Source organism: Saccopteryx bilineata, chromosome 2, assembly GCF_036850765.1.
Source record: "Saccopteryx bilineata isolate mSacBil1 chromosome 2, mSacBil1_pri_phased_curated, whole genome shotgun sequence".
Classification (NCBI taxonomy): domain Eukaryota; kingdom Metazoa; phylum Chordata; class Mammalia; order Chiroptera; family Emballonuridae; genus Saccopteryx; species Saccopteryx bilineata.
In genome coordinates this window covers 313,899,605-313,918,226 of record NC_089491.1, presented here as the reverse complement: position 1 = coordinate 313,918,226, position 18,622 = coordinate 313,899,605, and the positions used below count along the sequence as shown (strand labels likewise).

Below are 18,622 nucleotides of genomic sequence, written 5' to 3'. Positions count from 1 at the left end.
TAGCTCAATGACTAGGGGATAGGAGGTCATTTCTTAAGTAACCCAGATCACTTACCTTTACAATATGTATAAAGGTCCAATACACAGCAAGTCCCAACTACAGCCTCTAAGGGAATGATCTCATAGAGTGGCACCCGAAATAGTTCATTGTGATAGAACCGACGGGATGGAGAATGGTGGGTTTCATGGGGACGGAAATAATGGTGGCCAAAGGCAAACCGTTCTTCTCTAAAAAAAGAAAAGAGAGAAGGGAGAAATTTAGTTGGTAAGATCCTAGTCAATATTCAGCTCTGTGCAGGTAGGGCACAGCTGGAAGAAAAGAGATAAAACCTCAACACATACTTTTCATTCTTCCAAAGCTTCTCAATGCGGAAGATGTCAAGTTTATCTCTGTTAATGTGAGATAACAGTCGATAGGACTGACGGACTGGGTGGCCATCAGGGGTGCGCCGACTATCCCTCATCAGATACACACAGTCACCTAGTAAGGTAGATAACACAAGAGAAGGTTAAAGTGATTTTTGCATGAATTCTGTTAGGTATCTATTGGACTGACCTAAGGTCTACATAGAAATGACTTAAAATCTAAAACAATAAATTCAACCAGCAGTCTACTGGTAATGATAATCAACTAGACTATGGGAATGACACGAGGGAGGTCTTCCATCTTTTAGAATCCTATGTCCTTCCTAGTCTTAAAATTAACTTTTTTAAAAAAGACTTTATTCATTTTAGAGGGGAGAGAGAAAGAGAGAAAGAGAAAGAGAGAAAGAGGGAGGAGCAGAAAGCATCAACTCCTATATATGCCTTGAGCAGGCAAGTCCAAGGTTTCAAACTGGTGACCTCAGTCCAGGTCAATGCTTTATCCATATTAGTTTCATCTGGGGAAGTGGAAATGCATGTAAGTCTAAGGACTAAAGGGTATAAAAACCTTTATTCTATTGCTACTAAAGGTCATATGGAGACAATGACTACTATGCAGACAGCCAGACACCTTGTACTGTACTACTCAGAAAGGTCAGCTATGACAAGTCAGCTCCTATATACGCACCTTGACGAAGCAGCAAGTCATCTCGGAGCAAACAGATGAAATAGACACAGCCAGGTTGGGCATAGTGGGGCCGAGGGATCATGGGTACCTCCTGATAAGAGCAGAAAGCCAATCAATAAGGGCTGGGACTATAACATCCAGCCTACTGATCTCCACTCTAGGGGAAGATAACTAAAACCAAGAATTCGCAACCAATTAAATATATAACGAAAGATGAAGGCAAGTCGAGTTGTTAAATTTGGGAAAATGAAGGTAGAGGACAAGATGGACAAGGTAAGTACCCCAGACTATATTCTATGAAGCATTAATTGTGTGGTTGTCCTGCGCCATCTAGAGGGCATGTGAAAATGTGTGAAGGGGAACTCGGTCACAATTAGGGGAGGCTAGTAATATTTAGTGCGTAAGGGCCAGGAAAGCCAAGTATTCTGCAGTGTATCCCTCACAACAAAGAACTGTCCACTCAAAATGACACCAGCACCACTGTTAAAAAAATACTGCCTAGGCCCTGGCCAGTTGGCTCAGTGGTAGAGCGTCAGCTCAGCATGTGGATGTCCCGGGTTCAGTTGCCGGTCAGGGCACAAAGGAGAAGTGCCTGTTTCTCTGTTCTTTCCCCTCTCCTTTCTCTCTCTTCCCCTCCCGCAGCCAAGCCTCCACTGGAGCAAAATTGGTCTAGGCCAGGCATGGCCAACATACGGCCCGCAATTAAATTTTTAATATTCTCCACTACTATAAAATCTCAGCTACTCAGAAGCGGAAGCATCTTTGATTATTGGAAATCGAGATATTTAAGAAGATAGTGATATGTGGAAAAGAATTCCACGTGTGACTAATCTAGGGTTAACTTCCAATAATTCGTCGAATGGATTCGTGATACTTCTTTATTTTTTTTTTAAATTCCATTATAAAGATTTACAACTTCTATATTCGTCTGTACAGGTATTGATTGACTTATGACCTATGCAACTTACGACCATTCAACTTTACGACCACAATCGCTAGCCACGACTGCTCCGTATCTGGCAGCACAAGCGTTGCCCAGCTGGGCGTACGACAGTGCTGGCCAATAAAATGTTTCGTACATGTTTATATATTTTGATATGTTTTGCAATTGGAAAAATGTTTCCTATAGTATAGGAAACATTTTTTACACCTGTATTTTGTATACACCTGTATTTTGTAATTTTGTATGTTTTGCAAATATTAAACCAGTTGTACTGGTAATGCAGTATTTTACTTAAACCTAACGAATGTAAAAATAAGAAACAAAATGGTGTAGAGATGATACAAATGGCATAAAATGAACAAAGAAAATTATGATATATAACAATAATGAAAGAAAATTATGATAAAATACGACTTAAAGATTTTTATAACATCATTTCACAGTATTGTACATATAGCCTACTAGAACCAGACTGGTCGTAATTCGAGCACTAGCTGTACTCGATATGAACTGTTTGACGTTTAGCGGTGATGTGAAACCCACATTCTTTTAGGCGGAGTTTGCCAGTGCGCACCCAAGGTTAAACAATTCGTTATTTTTGTGGTCAAGTGTGCTGAATCAAGTGGCACTGTAGCATAGACAATAGCTGCAGTTGATAATAAAAATGTGTCCAGGCTGTTTGTAAAATGAAATAATTGTTTTATTTGCGATATAATCCCTTCAAGCTCATTCTATTAAATATTGTTTCGATTGATTGCGATACAGTTTGGATATTTATACGGTATATAATTAATTTTTATTAAAAAATATTTTTATTAAAATAATATTGTATACTAAAATGTTTTTCACTCACATTTATTCATAAACAAATTACATAATAAAATTTTGTTTACTTAAATGAATTGGTTTTTGTATTTAACATTTTTAATTTTAATATTTTGGCCCGTGAAAAAAGTTTTCTTTCTAATCTGGCCTGGGGGCAAAAACTGTTGGTCATGCCTGACCTAGGCGCTGAGGATGGCTTCAAGGCCTCCGCCTCAGGCACTTGAATGGCTCTGGTGGCAACGGATAAAAGCCCTAGATGGGCAGAGCATCGCCCCTAGTGGGCATGCTGGGGTGGATCCCGGTCAGGCCAGGCATATGTGGGAGTCTGTCTCTCTGCTTCCTCACTTCAGAAAAATACAAAACAACAACAACAACAACAAAACTTGCCTAAATCCTCTTTTTATAGAGGTTACTTGCCCAATATCACACATATAAATATGTCAGAGCCAAGACAAAAAAACAATTTAATATCTTGGACAAGTTACCCAACCCATAGTTTCTCCTGCAGTACAGGGCTAAGGCTAACTTTTGTTGACTTTGAGTACAGTGCTTTTTTTACTTAAACATTGCTTAATATAAGTGGTATTTAGAGTACTCAAGTTCTGGACTTTACAAACTACTTCTTTTATAAATAGTTGATAGTGTTCATAAAAATCAGTTTTATATAATATTATTTCTTCCATAGATTTCTAGTTATTTTATTTTCCTTTTGACCATACTCCTGAGAAAAGGAAGAGCAGAATCATTACCCTCAATATAAAGTGTAAGCAACTGAGGCCCAGAGAGGCTGAGTGACTCATCAAAAGAAATTCAGTATATCAGGTGCAGGGCAGATAAGTTTAATGCACTACATCTCCCTACTTTTAGATCTGAGTCTTATCAGAGGATGGCTTACTCTGTCCATGGGCCTTGGGTCGCACTGCTCACACAGGTAGTGCTCCACATCCGAGTTCACTCCCATACAGTCACAGTGCTGCCACACCTGTAGGGAAAAGTGTGGTGGGGAGAGGTGGGCGCCTTAGACTTGGAGAAATCCTGGGGCTAAGAATAAAAGAATTAGCAATAGGAGAGGGTAAAGTAAAACAGGAATGAACTAAGGGATAAGGTAAGTGTGTGAAAAAAATAGAGATAAGTGATAAAATAGGGGAAGAAAAGATAAGGATTTGTCTGAATGTAAGTATACAGATTGCTTCACAATGTATAGATCTGGGCAAATAAAATGGGAAGATGGATAGAGAATGGGAGAATGAATGAATATAGAACCAAACTATTACTTAATAAATAATATGAATCAATGATATAGTTATTATGAAAGGCTTTACACTTACAAAATGTTTTTACTTATCCTTATCTAATTATATTCTCTCAACAACCCTGTGTATTACTCTTAGCTCCACTTTCCATATAAGATAACAAGTTCAAATCAAATGGGATAGGTCTCAAATCCGAGCCTTGACTCCTTCATCAGGATTAATTAATCCATCTGGATTAATGCTATATACAGTTAGTACCTCTAATGTATTTCACCTCCCTCTAATGCTTTTCAAGGTAAACCACTATCCTAAATACTGTCATTCTTTTTGATCCAGATTGAGACATGCACAGTGGGAAGTGGGTAGAAAGAACAGAAGTTAGAAAAAGAAGAGAAGGATAAAATGAAAGAGACAGAGATATACAAAAGGAGAAAGATAATATGGTGACTCGTGAGGGATAACTGAAACCAAAGCATAAAGTTCAAGTTCATAAAAATCCTGTCAAGCCAAGCCAAAAGAGGCATGAGCTGCTTCTTTGAATATGGTCACCATGTTCATCAGGACTAGGTTTCTGAATCACCTCCTGACCCTCACCATGCACTTGTCACACTGGATCATGAGGCCTTCGTCCTTGTAGAGACCACAGATACAGCGGATAACATCATCATCCTTCTCATGCCCATTCTCCTTCTCAGAGACTGAGGTCTCACTGCTGTCTGCCTCACTTGCTGTCTCTCCCACAATCTCATCAATTTGGGCTGATGCCTCATGCCGGGCGTTATAATAGGCCTTTCGTAGGCGGCAAACATCTCTTCCAATTGGGGATTTACGCCCGTAGTACTTCTGAAGAAAGCAGAAGAAAGAAATCAAGTTTGGTCTTCTCAATATGACTTAAAATTATAACTGAAGAGGTAGCAGAATTTTCTCTATCCTCCCATTTTGTTTAACAGATTTTCAGTACCATCAAATGTAGTGCCAGGTATTTGAAAACAACTTAAATTGAACTAAAACGAATTAACACTAGACTGTGCATGGTAACTTTCCATTTTGCTCTACTGACCTCTCATTCAACTCCTTTCACAGGTCTAATGTCCACTTGATAAAATACATAGTGACCATGAAATATGAATTAATTTCACAGGAATAATGCTGTGAAGCAGCTCTTCATTTACCTTTGTCTTGAGCTATAAGCTTTAAATATATATGAAAGCTGGGTTTCAGTAAAAAGCTAGTTACAATTCAAGAGTGCTCTAATTCTTCACCCACTTCTCTGTTTTTCTCTCATTTCTTGTCTTCAAACCCAATTTTTCCTTCATTTAGTAGCCTCTTTTATCCTTCAAATACCTCTCCATGGTATTTCAAAATCACTGAATAATTTTCTCTTTTCTATGCACCATACAATATTCTATCCTCTCCTCTAAATCAGTTCAAAACCACCTTCTCTCTAATAAGCTTCACCTATTCTACAACCTATTTATGTAACACCCCTCAATTCCATTTCATTTATTTATTGCTATTTACCTATAATACTTCTGTGTATTTCACATATACTTATTGTACTGAGGAGAGAAACTGGATATGATTTAAATGTAGCAAAATGTATATTTATGTAAATATAAATAGGTTTTTAAAAAAACTGCTTTTTTGGGAGTATAATTTAACCTTCCATTTTAGTCATATCAATGCCTTTATTATAAAACATTCTATAATATGTAGTACACTGTAATCCTTACCCTATGGGTACTCAAAATAACTGTTGCCTTTCTTAACCAGATATATGAAATTTGATAAAGGTAAAAAACTTAAAACTCCTAGAATAGTTCTCTTTAGAACAAACTTCTTAAATATGTGTTTGAAGTAAGTGAGAAATACCTCAGCATTTCGAAAGACCTTGAGCATATCAGCATCAAAAGCCTCCACTGTTTTATAATAACCAATGAGGATCTGCTTCTCTATAGTAGAAAGATCTAGAGGATCAGAGATCTTCTCATAATAATCAGCATTCCTAGAACATAAAGCCAAGGTGTCAATCTGGTATACTTAGTACTTTTCTAAATTTCAGACATGTATTTCCCACCTTTGTGAACTTACTTTTTCTTTGGGGGGAGGTTCAAAAGTGGTGCTGCCAATGCTTGCTGGGAAGAATCTGCAAAAGAATGCAAGGTTTAGTAGAAGGACAATATGATACAAGGGAGGCAAGTATTAACTCTTAAATAAAAAAGTGAAATCCCCAAAATCAAAAAGTTAGAAAGAAATCTAAGATTTTTTTGAGGCCAAGGGTTATGACAAATGCAAGGGTTTTTCAGAAATGTGGGTAAAGGCAGGGATCAGAAGATACTTTCAGGACTGCCTGAAATCTAACAGATAAAGATTATCTGCCAAAACTGTGACACAATGTTAGATGGATGAGAAAAACTTTCTATGAAGAATGAGAGATGGAAAACTTATTTAGGTAGCTAGGCTGCTTAGCGTAAATTTTAGCTCAACAAATCATGTATATTACAGTAAAGATCATCTCATCCAAAAATGTTTTCTAGTTCTTGTTAATATTACTCTGTTGGTTTGAATTAAATTCCAGATAATGGATAACTTAGTACTGTAAATATTTTCTGGAATCTTTTTTTCATAATAGTTACTTTGTATTATAAAAATAGAATTCATACTGTGGGGCTACTTCTTATTTGCTACCTTACTTCCCTTCTAGCAATTTACTATATAGAAAGAAGGCTGTTACTTCATGCCCAGAATGTAGTGAACCTGTAGATTTGTCTAATGCAGTTTCACATAAGATCAGATCGGGCTGGTTGAAAGGCAGACTGTGATCTTTTGGGAATGAAAGGGAATAGGTGCCACAACACTTTACATTTTAGGACAGGATGGCTCCCCTTTCTTTTTTTTTTTAAGATTTTATTTATTCAATTTTCAGAGAGGAGAGAGAGAGGGGGGGGAGGAGCAGGAAGCATCAACTCCCATATGTGCCTTGACCAGGCAAGCCCAGGGTATCAAACAGGCGACCTCAGCGTTCCAGGTTGATGCTTTATCCCACTGCGCCACCACAGGTTAGGCATCCCCTTTCTTCTCTATTACCTTAGGTTAACAAAATTAAAAAGCTACTAAAATATGAAGAAAAATAAAGAGAAAAAAAATTCCTTAGAATTTAGTAAAAGACCAGCCAAAACTTATAGCAAAAAGCTGCACTTATTTGTTTAAATCTCTCATTTTAAATATCTCCAAATTTATATTGGTCATAAAAAGTCATGTACACTATTCACCCAAAATTAAAATATTTCTCCTTCCTCACTATTACCCTCAACACACATCCAAAAGACATGCTTTGAAAGAGGAATGAAGTAAAGGTATTTGTGTAAAAATGCTTTTAAAGTAATTTTCTTGCAATTTTAGGTCCTTTCCCTTAATGGAGAGGTTAGGGCCTGTGAACCCTCCAAAATATATGCAAAGTCATGTCTATGCATTTTTCTAGGAAAAGGGTACAGAGTTTTTATTAGATTCTCAAAAATATTTGTCAATCAAAAAGAGTTAAGAACCGCTGATGTCATGCGCTCATAATGCTTTTTTTCTTAAATTGCTGTTTCACTGCCTCACTTAGGAAAATTATATACAAGACAGAGACCTGTTTCTTTTTATGCCATAGCTAAAAAATGTGATGTCTAAATATAGTACTTCATTATGGTAAATCTGGCAAATAAAAAAAATGACATATAAGATCTAGGGATTTAAAAACAATCCCAAAGACTATAATCAGTCCTATAATTCTATACTCTGTCAAGAGATAAAACTAAGTATATTTCCTAAATTCCTAATCCTAAACTGTCACTTGTTCTTGGTCTTGGATGTTTCAGGTGAGGGTAAGTAATGCGAGTTTTTTTTGAGAGAGAGAGACAGACAGATAGAAAGACAAACAAGAGGGAAGAGAGATGAGAAGCATTAACTTATAGTTGTTCACTGATTGCTTTCTCATATGTGCTGTGACAGGGTGGGGCGGGGGTGTGGTCTAACCGAGTCAGTGACTCCTTGCTTAAGCCAGCAACCTTGGGATTCAAGCCAGTGACTTTGGGCTCAAGCCAGTGACCATGGGGTCATGCCTATGATCTCATGCTCAAGCCCGGTGAGCCTGTGCTCAAGCTGGCAACCTTGGGGTTTCAAACATGGGTCCTCAGTGTCCCAGGCCAATGCTCTATCCACTGCGCCACTGCCTGGTCAGGCATAAGTAACACAAGTTTAAAAAGCTAAGAAAAATGAATTTAGAGTGGATATGATCACCTTTATAAGAGATGATACCATCACAGATCTCTTTGAAGATCTGGGCTAGGCGGGCTGCTCGAGCTACTTCAATGTTTTCCTCTGCAGCTGCCAACCGTCTTGTTCGAACAGATCGGGCTGTCTGCAGGGCGGAGAACTGGGTCATGAAGACGTCTGGAAGGATAAAGTGAAAATTAGCTTCAGGAAAAGAGGAGCTCTGTGTAGCTTTCTCTTTCCAAATGGATTCCTGTCCTTTGCTCAATTTTCCGTGAGGTGATTAGCAGATTAGTGGTCATGGAGTACTTTCCCTCCTCCAAACAGAAAAATCAGGAAACATTAGAGTTTACCAGAGAGACAAATGCTACAAGTTAGAAGGATATTATTTTAGTGGCCAAATGCTATATAGTAGCAGTGTAGTAGTTGCAAGTCTGGGCTTCAAAAGGAGTCTGTCTGCCTTTTGTATTCTGGCTTCAATTCTTACTAGCTGTGTGATCTTGGGCAAGTTACTAAAACTCTCTATGTCTCAGTTTCTTAACTGTAAAATGGGAATAGTGATAGTACTTTCCTCATGAGGTAATTGTGAAGATTAAATGAGATCATCTTTTTTTAAAAAAAATTATTTTTAGAGAGAGAATAAGGGAGAGAGACAAAGAGATAGGAATATTGATTTGTTCCTGTATGTGCGCTGATCAGGGATTGAACCTGCAACCTCTGCTTTGAGGCAATACTCTAACGAACCGAGCTATCTGGCCAGGGCTAAATGATATCATTTTTTTAAATGTGTTTAGCTCAGTGCCTGACCTCTAATAAAGATTCAGGAAATAATTATTGTTATTACCAGAAGATTCAAACTAACTGAATTATAAATTCAGAGAACTTATACCAATCAAATCACCGAGAGGACAGAAAATTTGGGGCAAATTTCTAAATCTGTCTAGTTCCCACTTAGCATATTCCCTCATACACAAAGCAGAATGATTGTACTTTTTGAGGGAAGGAAAATAATAAAAGCATGAGCTTTTGAACACTTTATTTTAGTTAGAAAGGGTATTTGGACATGCCAGATTTTCTGCTTTCAACCTGTTTGGGATAACAAATCTGCATCAGGAGTGCTGTTATATTATTTATTTGTGAAGGTTAGAAAAAGGAAAACTGAAGATCTGTGTGTATAATGCTGATCTAAAATGTAGGGGCAAAACATCTTCAAATGAACACTGGCATGTGTCATTTTCCTCTTCATTTGTCATCACTATTTACCCTGTCTGCAAGGTTATTTTCCAGGTAGAAAAAAAGACAAAGGACCTCTACCTATTTCATGTCTAGTGACTTTCAAGCTGTAGGCAGAGGTGGATTAAGGTTGGTTGAGGCCCCAGGTGCAGAAGAAAATAATGGGCCCCTTAAGAAAAAGAGAGAGACAGGGAAAATAAAAATACATGTTAACCATATTTTTAAATAAATAAAAAATATTATGTACTATTAATGTTAAAATTGCACATATAAAACCAAACTTGGTATCATTAGAAAAAAGTGTAGAGTTGGGGTTTTGCGGGGCCCTTCAGAAGTCGGGGCCCAGGACGTACACCTGGTGTGCCTGCTGTTAAATCCGCCTCTGGCTGTAGGTGATGTTTGGGAGGCAGGTGGGAGGGAGTTTCTTTCTATTTCTCAGAGTAGAAACAAGGAAGGTGGAGAGCTGGAAGAGCTGATTGGTGTTTCTATGCTTGGATCTTAACTTTTTTTGGACCACACTAAAAGGAATCTTTGAATAAACTGTTTGAAAGTAACTAAAATAAATCACTTTTGAGATAATATTTTGGATTAATAAGAATGTTTCCCAGTCCTTACCAGACTTGATGTTCCCATCATCTCGGCAAATGCCATTCCAGCGGGTATATAACGATGCTGAGTGAATATTATCACTGGTGTGCTTTACTTCCTCCTGTTTCTGCCGAATCGTCTCCCAGTTTCGGACCAAGAACACATGATGCTTTAATACAAAGTTCCTGCAAGAAAAGAAGAAAAGAGTTCCTTTATTCATTAATTCAATAAGCATTTATTATATGTCTGTTCTATGTGAGCCACTGCTAAAATGTTATAAATGAATACTTATAGTGCATTTAGCTTTTATAAGCAGAATTATATATGGGGAGACATTTAATTTAAAAAATTTTAATTTTATTTTTTATTTATTATTTTTTTATTTTTTTATTTTACAGAGACAGAGAGAGAATCAGAGAGAGGGATAGATAGGGACAGACAGACAGGAACGGAGAGAGATGAGAAGCATCAACCATCAGTTCTTTGTTGCAACACCTTAGTTGCTCATCGATTGCTCTCCCACATGTGCCTTGACCGCAGGCCCTCAGCAGACTGAGCAACCCCTTGCTTGAGCCAGCGACCCTGGGTCCAAGCTGGTGAGCTTTTTGCTCAAGCCGGATGAGTCCGCGCTGAAGCCGGCGACCTCGGGGTCTCGAACCTGGGTCCTTCCGCATCCCAGTCCAACGCTCTATCCACTGCACCTCCGCCTGGTCAGGCTTTTTTTTATTTTTAAAATATTTTTATTTACTTATTCATTTTGGAGAAGAGAGAGAGAGAGAGAGAGAGAGAGAAGGGGGGAGGAGCAGGAAGCATCAACTCCCACATGTGCCTTGACCAGGCAGGTCCAGGGCTTTGAAATGGCGACCTCAGTGTTTCCAGGTTGACGCTTCATCCACTGCACTGCCATAGGTCAGGCCAAAAAAATTTAGTTATTGATATTTGGAGAGAGAGAAAGAGAGAAAGGTAGGGGGAGAAGGAGCAGGAAGCATAGCTGCTTCTCGTATATGCCCTGACCAGGCAAGCTGGAGGTCTTGAATCAGCAACCTTAGAACTCCAGGTCAATGCTTTATTCTCTGTGCTACCACAGGTCAGGCGATATTATTCAGTTTTGCATCTTGTATTTTTCATATAATGTAAAACATTTCCTTATATTTTTTATAAATATATGGCAAATATACTCTAAAAGCTACAAAAATTTTGGAAGTGAAGCCACCTGACTTAAAGGCAGAACTTTATGGAGTATTTGTACAAAATCTAGAGAAAAGTGCCCAGATGATGTACAGACTTAGCATTAGCTATCACAAAAAAAAAAAACTGAACTGCCAGGTAAGAGCAAAGATATGTAAGGTGGATATGCACTGTGCAAATGACGTTAGGTGCAGTGCCTATAATGGATCTCTAAACTTAAATGGGTTATGTGTATTTTAATTGACCCTACACAATTTTGATGATTCCATAATTTGATTTTTAGCATAGCACACATATAAAGAGATGTGACCTTGAATAATTTTCAAACTATGGGCCTTAGTAAATGAAGATTAGACTAATTTTATAGTTGACATTGGCTGCACATTGAAATCATTTAGGGAGCTTTATAAACTACTGATACCTGGTTTACAACTCTAAAATTCTAGTATAAGAAGTCCTGGGCATCAGAACTTTTGAAAAACTATCTAAACTAATATGCAGCTAAAGTAGAGAACCATCGGATTAGATCACTTCTGTTTCACTGAAGTTTAAAATTTCTATGACAGCCTGACCTGTGGTGGCGCAGTGTATAAAGCATTGACCTGGAATGCTGAGGTCACCAGTTTGAAATCCTAGGCTTGCGAGGTCAAGGCACATACAACAATCAATGAACTAAAGTGAAACAACTATGAGTTGATACTTCTTGCTCCCCATACCTCCTCTCTCTCTAAAATCAAGATATAAAATCTTTCAAATAAATAAATAATTAAAAAGTTCTAAGACAAAGTAAAATAGAATAAAAGAGCCTAAAATTATAGTAAAGTTATAAATGAGGATAAACTTTCTAAGATATTGAAATCTGTGGCCCTGGCTGATTGGCTCAGCGGTACAGCATTGGCCCAGTGTGTAGAAGTCCTGGGTTCAGTTCTGGTCAGGGCACACAGGAGAAGTGACTATTTGCTTCTCCACCACACCTTCCTTTTCTCTGTCTCTGTCTCTGTCTCTGTCTCTGTCTCCCACAGCTATAGCTCATTCGAGCAAGATAGCCCAGGGTGCTGAGGATGGCACCATGGCTTCACCTCAGGCACTAAAATATTTCACTTGTTGAGCAACGGAGCAACAGCCTCAGATAGGCAGAGTATCGCCCCACAGGGGACTTGCTGGGTGGATCCTGGTCAGGGCACATGTAGAGTCTGTGTACCTGCCCTCTTTTCACTTAGAAGAACAAAAAAACAAAAGAAAAAACAAAAAATCCCCAACAACTTGAAATTGTGACATAGAAATAAACATTGATTTTTTTACACATGACAAGATCTAGTTGTGAGTTTTATAACCATAGTAATTCTGAAGTAGAGATGAATGTGATATTTTGAGATATTTGTAACACATAATATGAAAATACGAATACTGGTGACACAGTTAATGGAAACTGCAACCCCCCCCCCTTTTGGCCTATAGTCATATCAAAAGGAAATGCTCAATTTCAGATATAAATTAGGGAAAATAAGGACATAACCCCCACTCCCACATCCAAGCTCATAGATCTCTTGAATCACTATTTATTTATTTATTTTTTTTGTATTTTTCTGAAGTTGGAAACCGGGAAGCAGTCAGACAAACTCCCGCATGTGCCCAGCCGGGATTCACCCAGCATGCCCACCAGGGGGTGATGCTCTGCCCATCTGGGGCGTCACTCTGTCCCGACCAGAGCCATTCTAGCGCCTGAGGCAGAGGCCATGGAGCCATCCTCAGCGCCCAAGCCAACTTTGCTCCAATGGAGCCTCGGCTGCAGGAGGGGAAGCAGAGAGCAAGGAGAGGGGGAGGGGTGGAGAAGCAGATAGGTGCTTCTCCTGTGTGCCCTGGCCGGGAATCAAACCTGGGACTCCTGCACGCCAGGCTGGTGCTCTACCACTGAGCCAACCGGCCAGGGGTGAATCATTGTTTAAAGACCTCCTGCACACACACACAAAATGGCTCAACTACACACATTGAATAAGCCAAACCAGCATATCACATAATATAAAGAGCTCAGTAAGAAACTCTCCTTTTTACCTCTCTCGATTGGACATGGGCTTCATTTGTAGTTGAGGGGCCAATCTTGTTGGAGTGTTGATGTTTTCATCGTGTTCCTCAGAGAGGTGGCCTCTCTGAAAAAGAGATGTACCAGAATGTAGGAAAAAAACAATCAGAAATCACCTCAAAGAATATTAAAGACGCCACCCTTTGGTATTTCCCTTATTTTAGTAATTGCCTCTATGCAATTATTTGAGGAAAGCCATGAGATTATTCACCCTTTTTTTCAGCTTGTGCTTAGACTTCCTCTTTTCTTTTGATCGTCCAGACTTTTTATGTGAGGCCATAGGCTGGCTGCTTTTGCTACTGGTGAGTCCATTCATACGTTGACTCTTGCCGCCGATGATTCCTCGACATTTCTCAAAACCACACTTACAGAGTTGCTTTGAAAGAAAAGAGAATAATGCTTTTAGCCTGTCATCTCATTTACAAGTTCAAATAGGATGCCAGAGCATCTGCACAACCACCAATAAGTTTGAATCAAGAAATTTTCATATAGAGGAAAATAACTAATTGAGAATAAAATAAGTACAAATGGATTTCCCCTATAATTGAAAGACTCAACGTTGGAAAAATTGCACCAGAATAGCTAAGAACTAACATGAGGCCAAAAATGATTAAGCAATATCTTTTTACAGAGTTCTAAAAGAATAACAGAGACCTATAAATGGAGTTAAAAGTAAAAAATTGTTTTCTTCATTGTACTTCTCAATGGCTACAAGTCAGTAATATTTACTAAAAGGCCTTTATTATACAGAACACTGTGACAAAATTCAATCTCCCTCCTGAATTTATTATGGTTACCTGTTTTTCAACATTGAAGGAATGAAAGTTGTAATCATAAGTGAGTTCAGTACCAGCTGGCATATCTTTAAGAGCATATAGTCCAATCCGGTATACTCCATTAACAGACCTACAGAAAAGGGAAAAGAATTAGAGATTCATTTTTTTTTTTTTTGAGAGAGAGAGAAAGAGAGAGAGAGGGAGGGAGGAAGAGAGATGAGAAGCATCAACTAGTAGTTGTGGCACTTTAGTTTTCATGACTACTTCTCATAAGTGCCTTGATGAGGGGGTGGGAGGGGATTACAGCTGAACCAGTGATCCCTTGCTCAAATCAGTGACCTTGGACTTAAACTAGTGAGCCTGCAGTCAAGCTGGCAACCTTGAGATTTTGAATCCAGGACCTCAGTGTCCCAGGTTGACACTATCCACTATGATGCTACCTGGTCAAGCAAAGGTAGAGATTCTATAATATCATGCCTGAAAACCACAAAAAAATGGTACACTGATTTCAAATATGCCTTTGTTTCTGTATCCAATTACTCGAGTTTTCTGGATAAGTTCTGCACTTTTAATCTATCTGTTCTATTCAGACTGTATAATACTGTGAGACTAATAGTCCTAATTAGTTTTCTGGAAAACATGCTCTATGTTGTCAGTTAGAATAGGTCTTAACTTTTGCTGTTTGATAAACAAACTCTCTCTAAAACATAATTTTAGTCTACTTATTAGATACATTAAAATTATTTCTTATGGCTTAGCTAAAATTTTTTTCTAATTCCCAGTGGGGAGGTAGAGAGACAGACTCCTGCATGCACCCTGACTGGGATCCACCAGACAAGTCCCTTAGGGGGCAATACTCTGCCCATCTGGCACCACTGCTCCACAACCAAGCTATTTTAGTACTTGAGGCGAGGCCATGGAACCATCCTCAGTGCCCAGGGCCAACTTGTTCCAGTTGAGCCATTGTGGCAGGAGGGGAAGACAGAGATAGAGAGAAGGGAGAGAGGAAGGGGTGGAGATGTAGATGGTTGCTTCTCCTGTGTGCCCTGATGGGGAATTGAACCCGGGACATCCACGCACTGGGCCAACACTCTACCACAAAGCCAACCAGCCAGGGTGATCTCCATCTTTCTTTACTGAACATGATTACTCTTTTGTTCTATTTTATATTAAGTTATTAATGACCTATTGTGTATTTTATGTAATAACTATAACTAAGATTTAAAAAAGGCATTTTTCCATTGATGAGGGGAAGGGGAGAGAAAGAGAAAGAGAAGCATCAACTACCATCGTTTTTCCATTTAGTTGTACCATTTAGTTGTGCACTCACTGTTTCCCATATGTGACCTCGGTACATTGGGATGATGCTTTATCCACAGCTACCCAAGCCAGGGCCACTAACATTTATTGCTATATTAATTATAGCATTTTGTTGTACTAACTTTTTTTTGTGTGTATGTGACAGAGACAGAGAGAGACAGAGAGAGGGACAGACAGGGACAGACAGGAAGGGAAAGAGATGAGAAGCATCAATTCTTCACTGCGGCACCTTAGTTGTTCATTGATTGCTTTCTCATATGTTCCTTGACCTGGGGGCTACAGCAGACCGAGTAACCCCTTGCTCAAGCTGGTGAGCCTTGCTCAAACCAGATGAGCCCGCGCTCAAGCTGGCGGCCTCAGGATTTCAAACCTGGATCTTCCGCATCACTGCACCACCACCTGGTCAGGCTGTTGTACTAACTTATTTAATACTCTTAATAATTGTAAATAAAAAAAAAGGTAGTATTATAACCCTCATTTTCTAAATGAGGAAGCTGAGGCACAGAGAGGATAAGTAACCTGCCCAAAGTCAAGACAGCTATTGGGAGAATAGAATTTCTTTCTTTCTTTTTTTTTTTTTGTATTTTTCTGAAGCTGGAAACGGGGAGAGACAGTCAGACTCCCGCATGCGCCCGACTGGGATCCACCTGGCACGCCCACCAGGGGGCGACGCTCTGCCCACCAGGGGGCGATGCTCTGCCCCTCTGGGGCGTCGCTCTGCCGCGACCAGAGCCACTCTAGCGCCTGGGGCAGAGGCCAAGGAGCCATCCCCAGTGCCCAGGCCATCTTTGCTCCAATGGAGCCTTGGCTGCGGGAGGGGAAGAGAGAGACAGAGAGGAAGGGGGGGGGGGCGGGGTGGAGAAGCAAATGGGCGCTTCTCCTATGTGCCCTGGCCGGGAATCGAACCCAGGTCCCCTGCACGCCAGGCCGACGCTCTACCGCTGAGCCAACCGGCCAGGGCGAGAATCGAATTTCTAAATAAGGCAGTCTGGCTTCAAAAGCTTGGTCACTATGCTGATGATTAATTAGCTCATTAATTCTCAGAAAAACCCTGTGAGATAGGTATTATGATTCCCATTTTATATACGAGGTATTTGTGACTTAGTTTGTTCACAGTCACATAGCAATTGCATTCAAAACCAGGGGTTTAAAACCTAGACTGTTTGATACCACTGTTTCTCTTCCCTTGCTTTCTCCTGGCCAATGTGGAAGACATCAAGGTTTAACTTGGATACTACCGTATCAAACGTAAATTTATCTAGTCTTCCGTATTTGATACTCTTATTTTAAATTCACAAAGCATTTTTAGTCTATACCAGTGGTTGGGAAACTATGGCAGACAAAATGCTCCCATGCCTTTGTAAATTTTTACTGGCACACAGCCACATCCCAAAGTTTGCTGACCTTTGGTCTCCAGTGGTCGGCAAACTCATTAGTCAACAGAGCCAAATATCAACAGTACAACGATTGAAATTTCTTTTGAGAGCCAAATTTTTAAAACTTAAACTATATACGTAGGTACATTCCTTACGGAGGTAGCGCCTGCACGTGGTATTCTGTGGAAGAGCCACACTCAAGGAGCCAAAGAGCTGCATGTGGCTTGCGAGCTGCAGTTTGCCAACCAGGAGTCTATACCATAACATTTAAAATTTGATTATATACTATATTGTATGGAAAAAATTTGGGGGGCATAAGTTACATGAAGTAGAATACACAAATCTGAATATTATACATCTGTAACCCCTCCCTCTGTAATCTCCCAGAAAGCTCCTGTCTCTCTTAATCAGTACCGTCCCCACAAAGGATTGCTATTATTCTGATCTCTATCACATTCATTTTGTTGTTTCACTTATTTATATGAATTTATTTGTTGATTCTTTTCTTTCTTTTTTTTTTTTTTCCTGAAGCTGGAAACGGGGAGAGACAGTCAGACAGACTCCCGCATGCGCCTGACTGGGATCCACCCGGCACGCCCACCAGGGGCTACGCTCTGCCCCTCCAGGGCGTCGCTCTGCCAAGACCAGAGCCACTCCAGCGCCTGGGGCAGAGGCCAAGGAGCCATCCCCAGCGCCCGGGGCCATCTTTGCTCCAATGGAGCCTTGGCTGCAGGAGGGGAAGAGAGAGACAAGAGAGGAAGGGGGGGTGGGGTGGAGAAGCAAATGGGCGCTTCTCCTATGTGCCCTGGCCGGGAATCAAACCTGGGTTCCCTGCACGCCAGGCCGACGCTCTACCGCTGAGCCAACCGGCCAGGGCTCATTGGTTGATTCTTGTATGTGCCTGGACCCAGGACCGAACCCTCACTCTTGGCATATCAAGACCATGTTCTAGTCAACTGAGCAACCAGCCAGAGCCAAATAATACTGTCTTTTAAATTTTACTTTCTACTTAGTTGATGGTAATATATTAACATACATTAAATATACTGACTTTTATACACTGATCTTGTTTCTACCAATCTTACTAAATTCACTTATTTATAAAGAATTACATTGGGGTCAAGATAGTGGCATAAGCAAACATAATCCTCTGAACCTCCTACAACCATATCAAAATTACAACTTAATTACAGAACCACTATCATTCAGAATGCCTCAAATCTAGCTGAACAGAAGTCATATAACTAAGGATATGTAGCAGAAGCCACATAGAAAGCGGTAGCAAGGGTGGAGACTAAAAAATGGGATAGTCTTACACCATATGGCAGTTAAAAATCAGAAGGGAGGCCCTGGCCGGTTGGCTCAGTGGTAGAGCATAGGCCCAGTGTGTGGAAGTCCCAGGTTCAATTCTTGTTCAGGGTACACAGGAGAAGCAACCATCTGCTTCTCCATCCCTCCTCCTCTCACTTCTCTGTCTCTCTTTTCCCCTTCCACAGCCAGGCTTGCTTGGAGCAAGTTGATTCTAGGTGCAGAGGATGGCTCCATGGCCTTGCCTCAGGTGCTAAAATAGCTCGGTTGCTGAGCAACGGAGCAACAGCCTCAGACAGGCAGAGCATCACCTGGTAGAGGGCTTGCCAGGTGTATCCTGGTCAGGGTGCATGTGGGAGTCTGTCCCTCTGCCTTCCTGCTTCTCACTTAAGAAAATAAAAATCGAAAGGGATGACTCAACTGCAAA

The 18,622-nt window shown here is 40.0% G+C and overlaps 1 protein-coding gene across 4 annotated transcripts in view; it reads right to left on the bottom strand.

Annotated features, from left to right (window-relative positions):
• The window catches only part of ASH1L (ASH1 like histone lysine methyltransferase), a 319,672-nt gene that overhangs the window by 10,239 nt on the left and 290,811 nt on the right, over positions 1 to 18,622 (bottom strand). For all 4 annotated transcript variants that reach the window (XM_066261892.1, XM_066261891.1, XM_066261895.1 and 1 more), the window contains 12 exons: positions 14,213 to 14,321; positions 13,627 to 13,791; positions 13,388 to 13,482; positions 10,175 to 10,332; positions 8,354 to 8,506; positions 6,164 to 6,218; positions 5,945 to 6,077; positions 4,667 to 4,915; positions 3,715 to 3,801; positions 1,052 to 1,142; positions 343 to 481; positions 56 to 228 (listed from right to left, as the gene is read on the bottom strand). In XM_066261892.1, the coding sequence (XP_066117989.1) occupies positions 56 to 228; positions 343 to 481; positions 1,052 to 1,142; positions 3,715 to 3,801; positions 4,667 to 4,915; positions 5,945 to 6,077; positions 6,164 to 6,218; positions 8,354 to 8,506; positions 10,175 to 10,332; positions 13,388 to 13,482; positions 13,627 to 13,791; positions 14,213 to 14,321 (1,607 nt within the window). The remainder of the gene's footprint in view (positions 1 to 55; positions 229 to 342; positions 482 to 1,051; positions 1,143 to 3,714; positions 3,802 to 4,666; positions 4,916 to 5,944; positions 6,078 to 6,163; positions 6,219 to 8,353; positions 8,507 to 10,174; positions 10,333 to 13,387; positions 13,483 to 13,626; positions 13,792 to 14,212; positions 14,322 to 18,622) is intronic.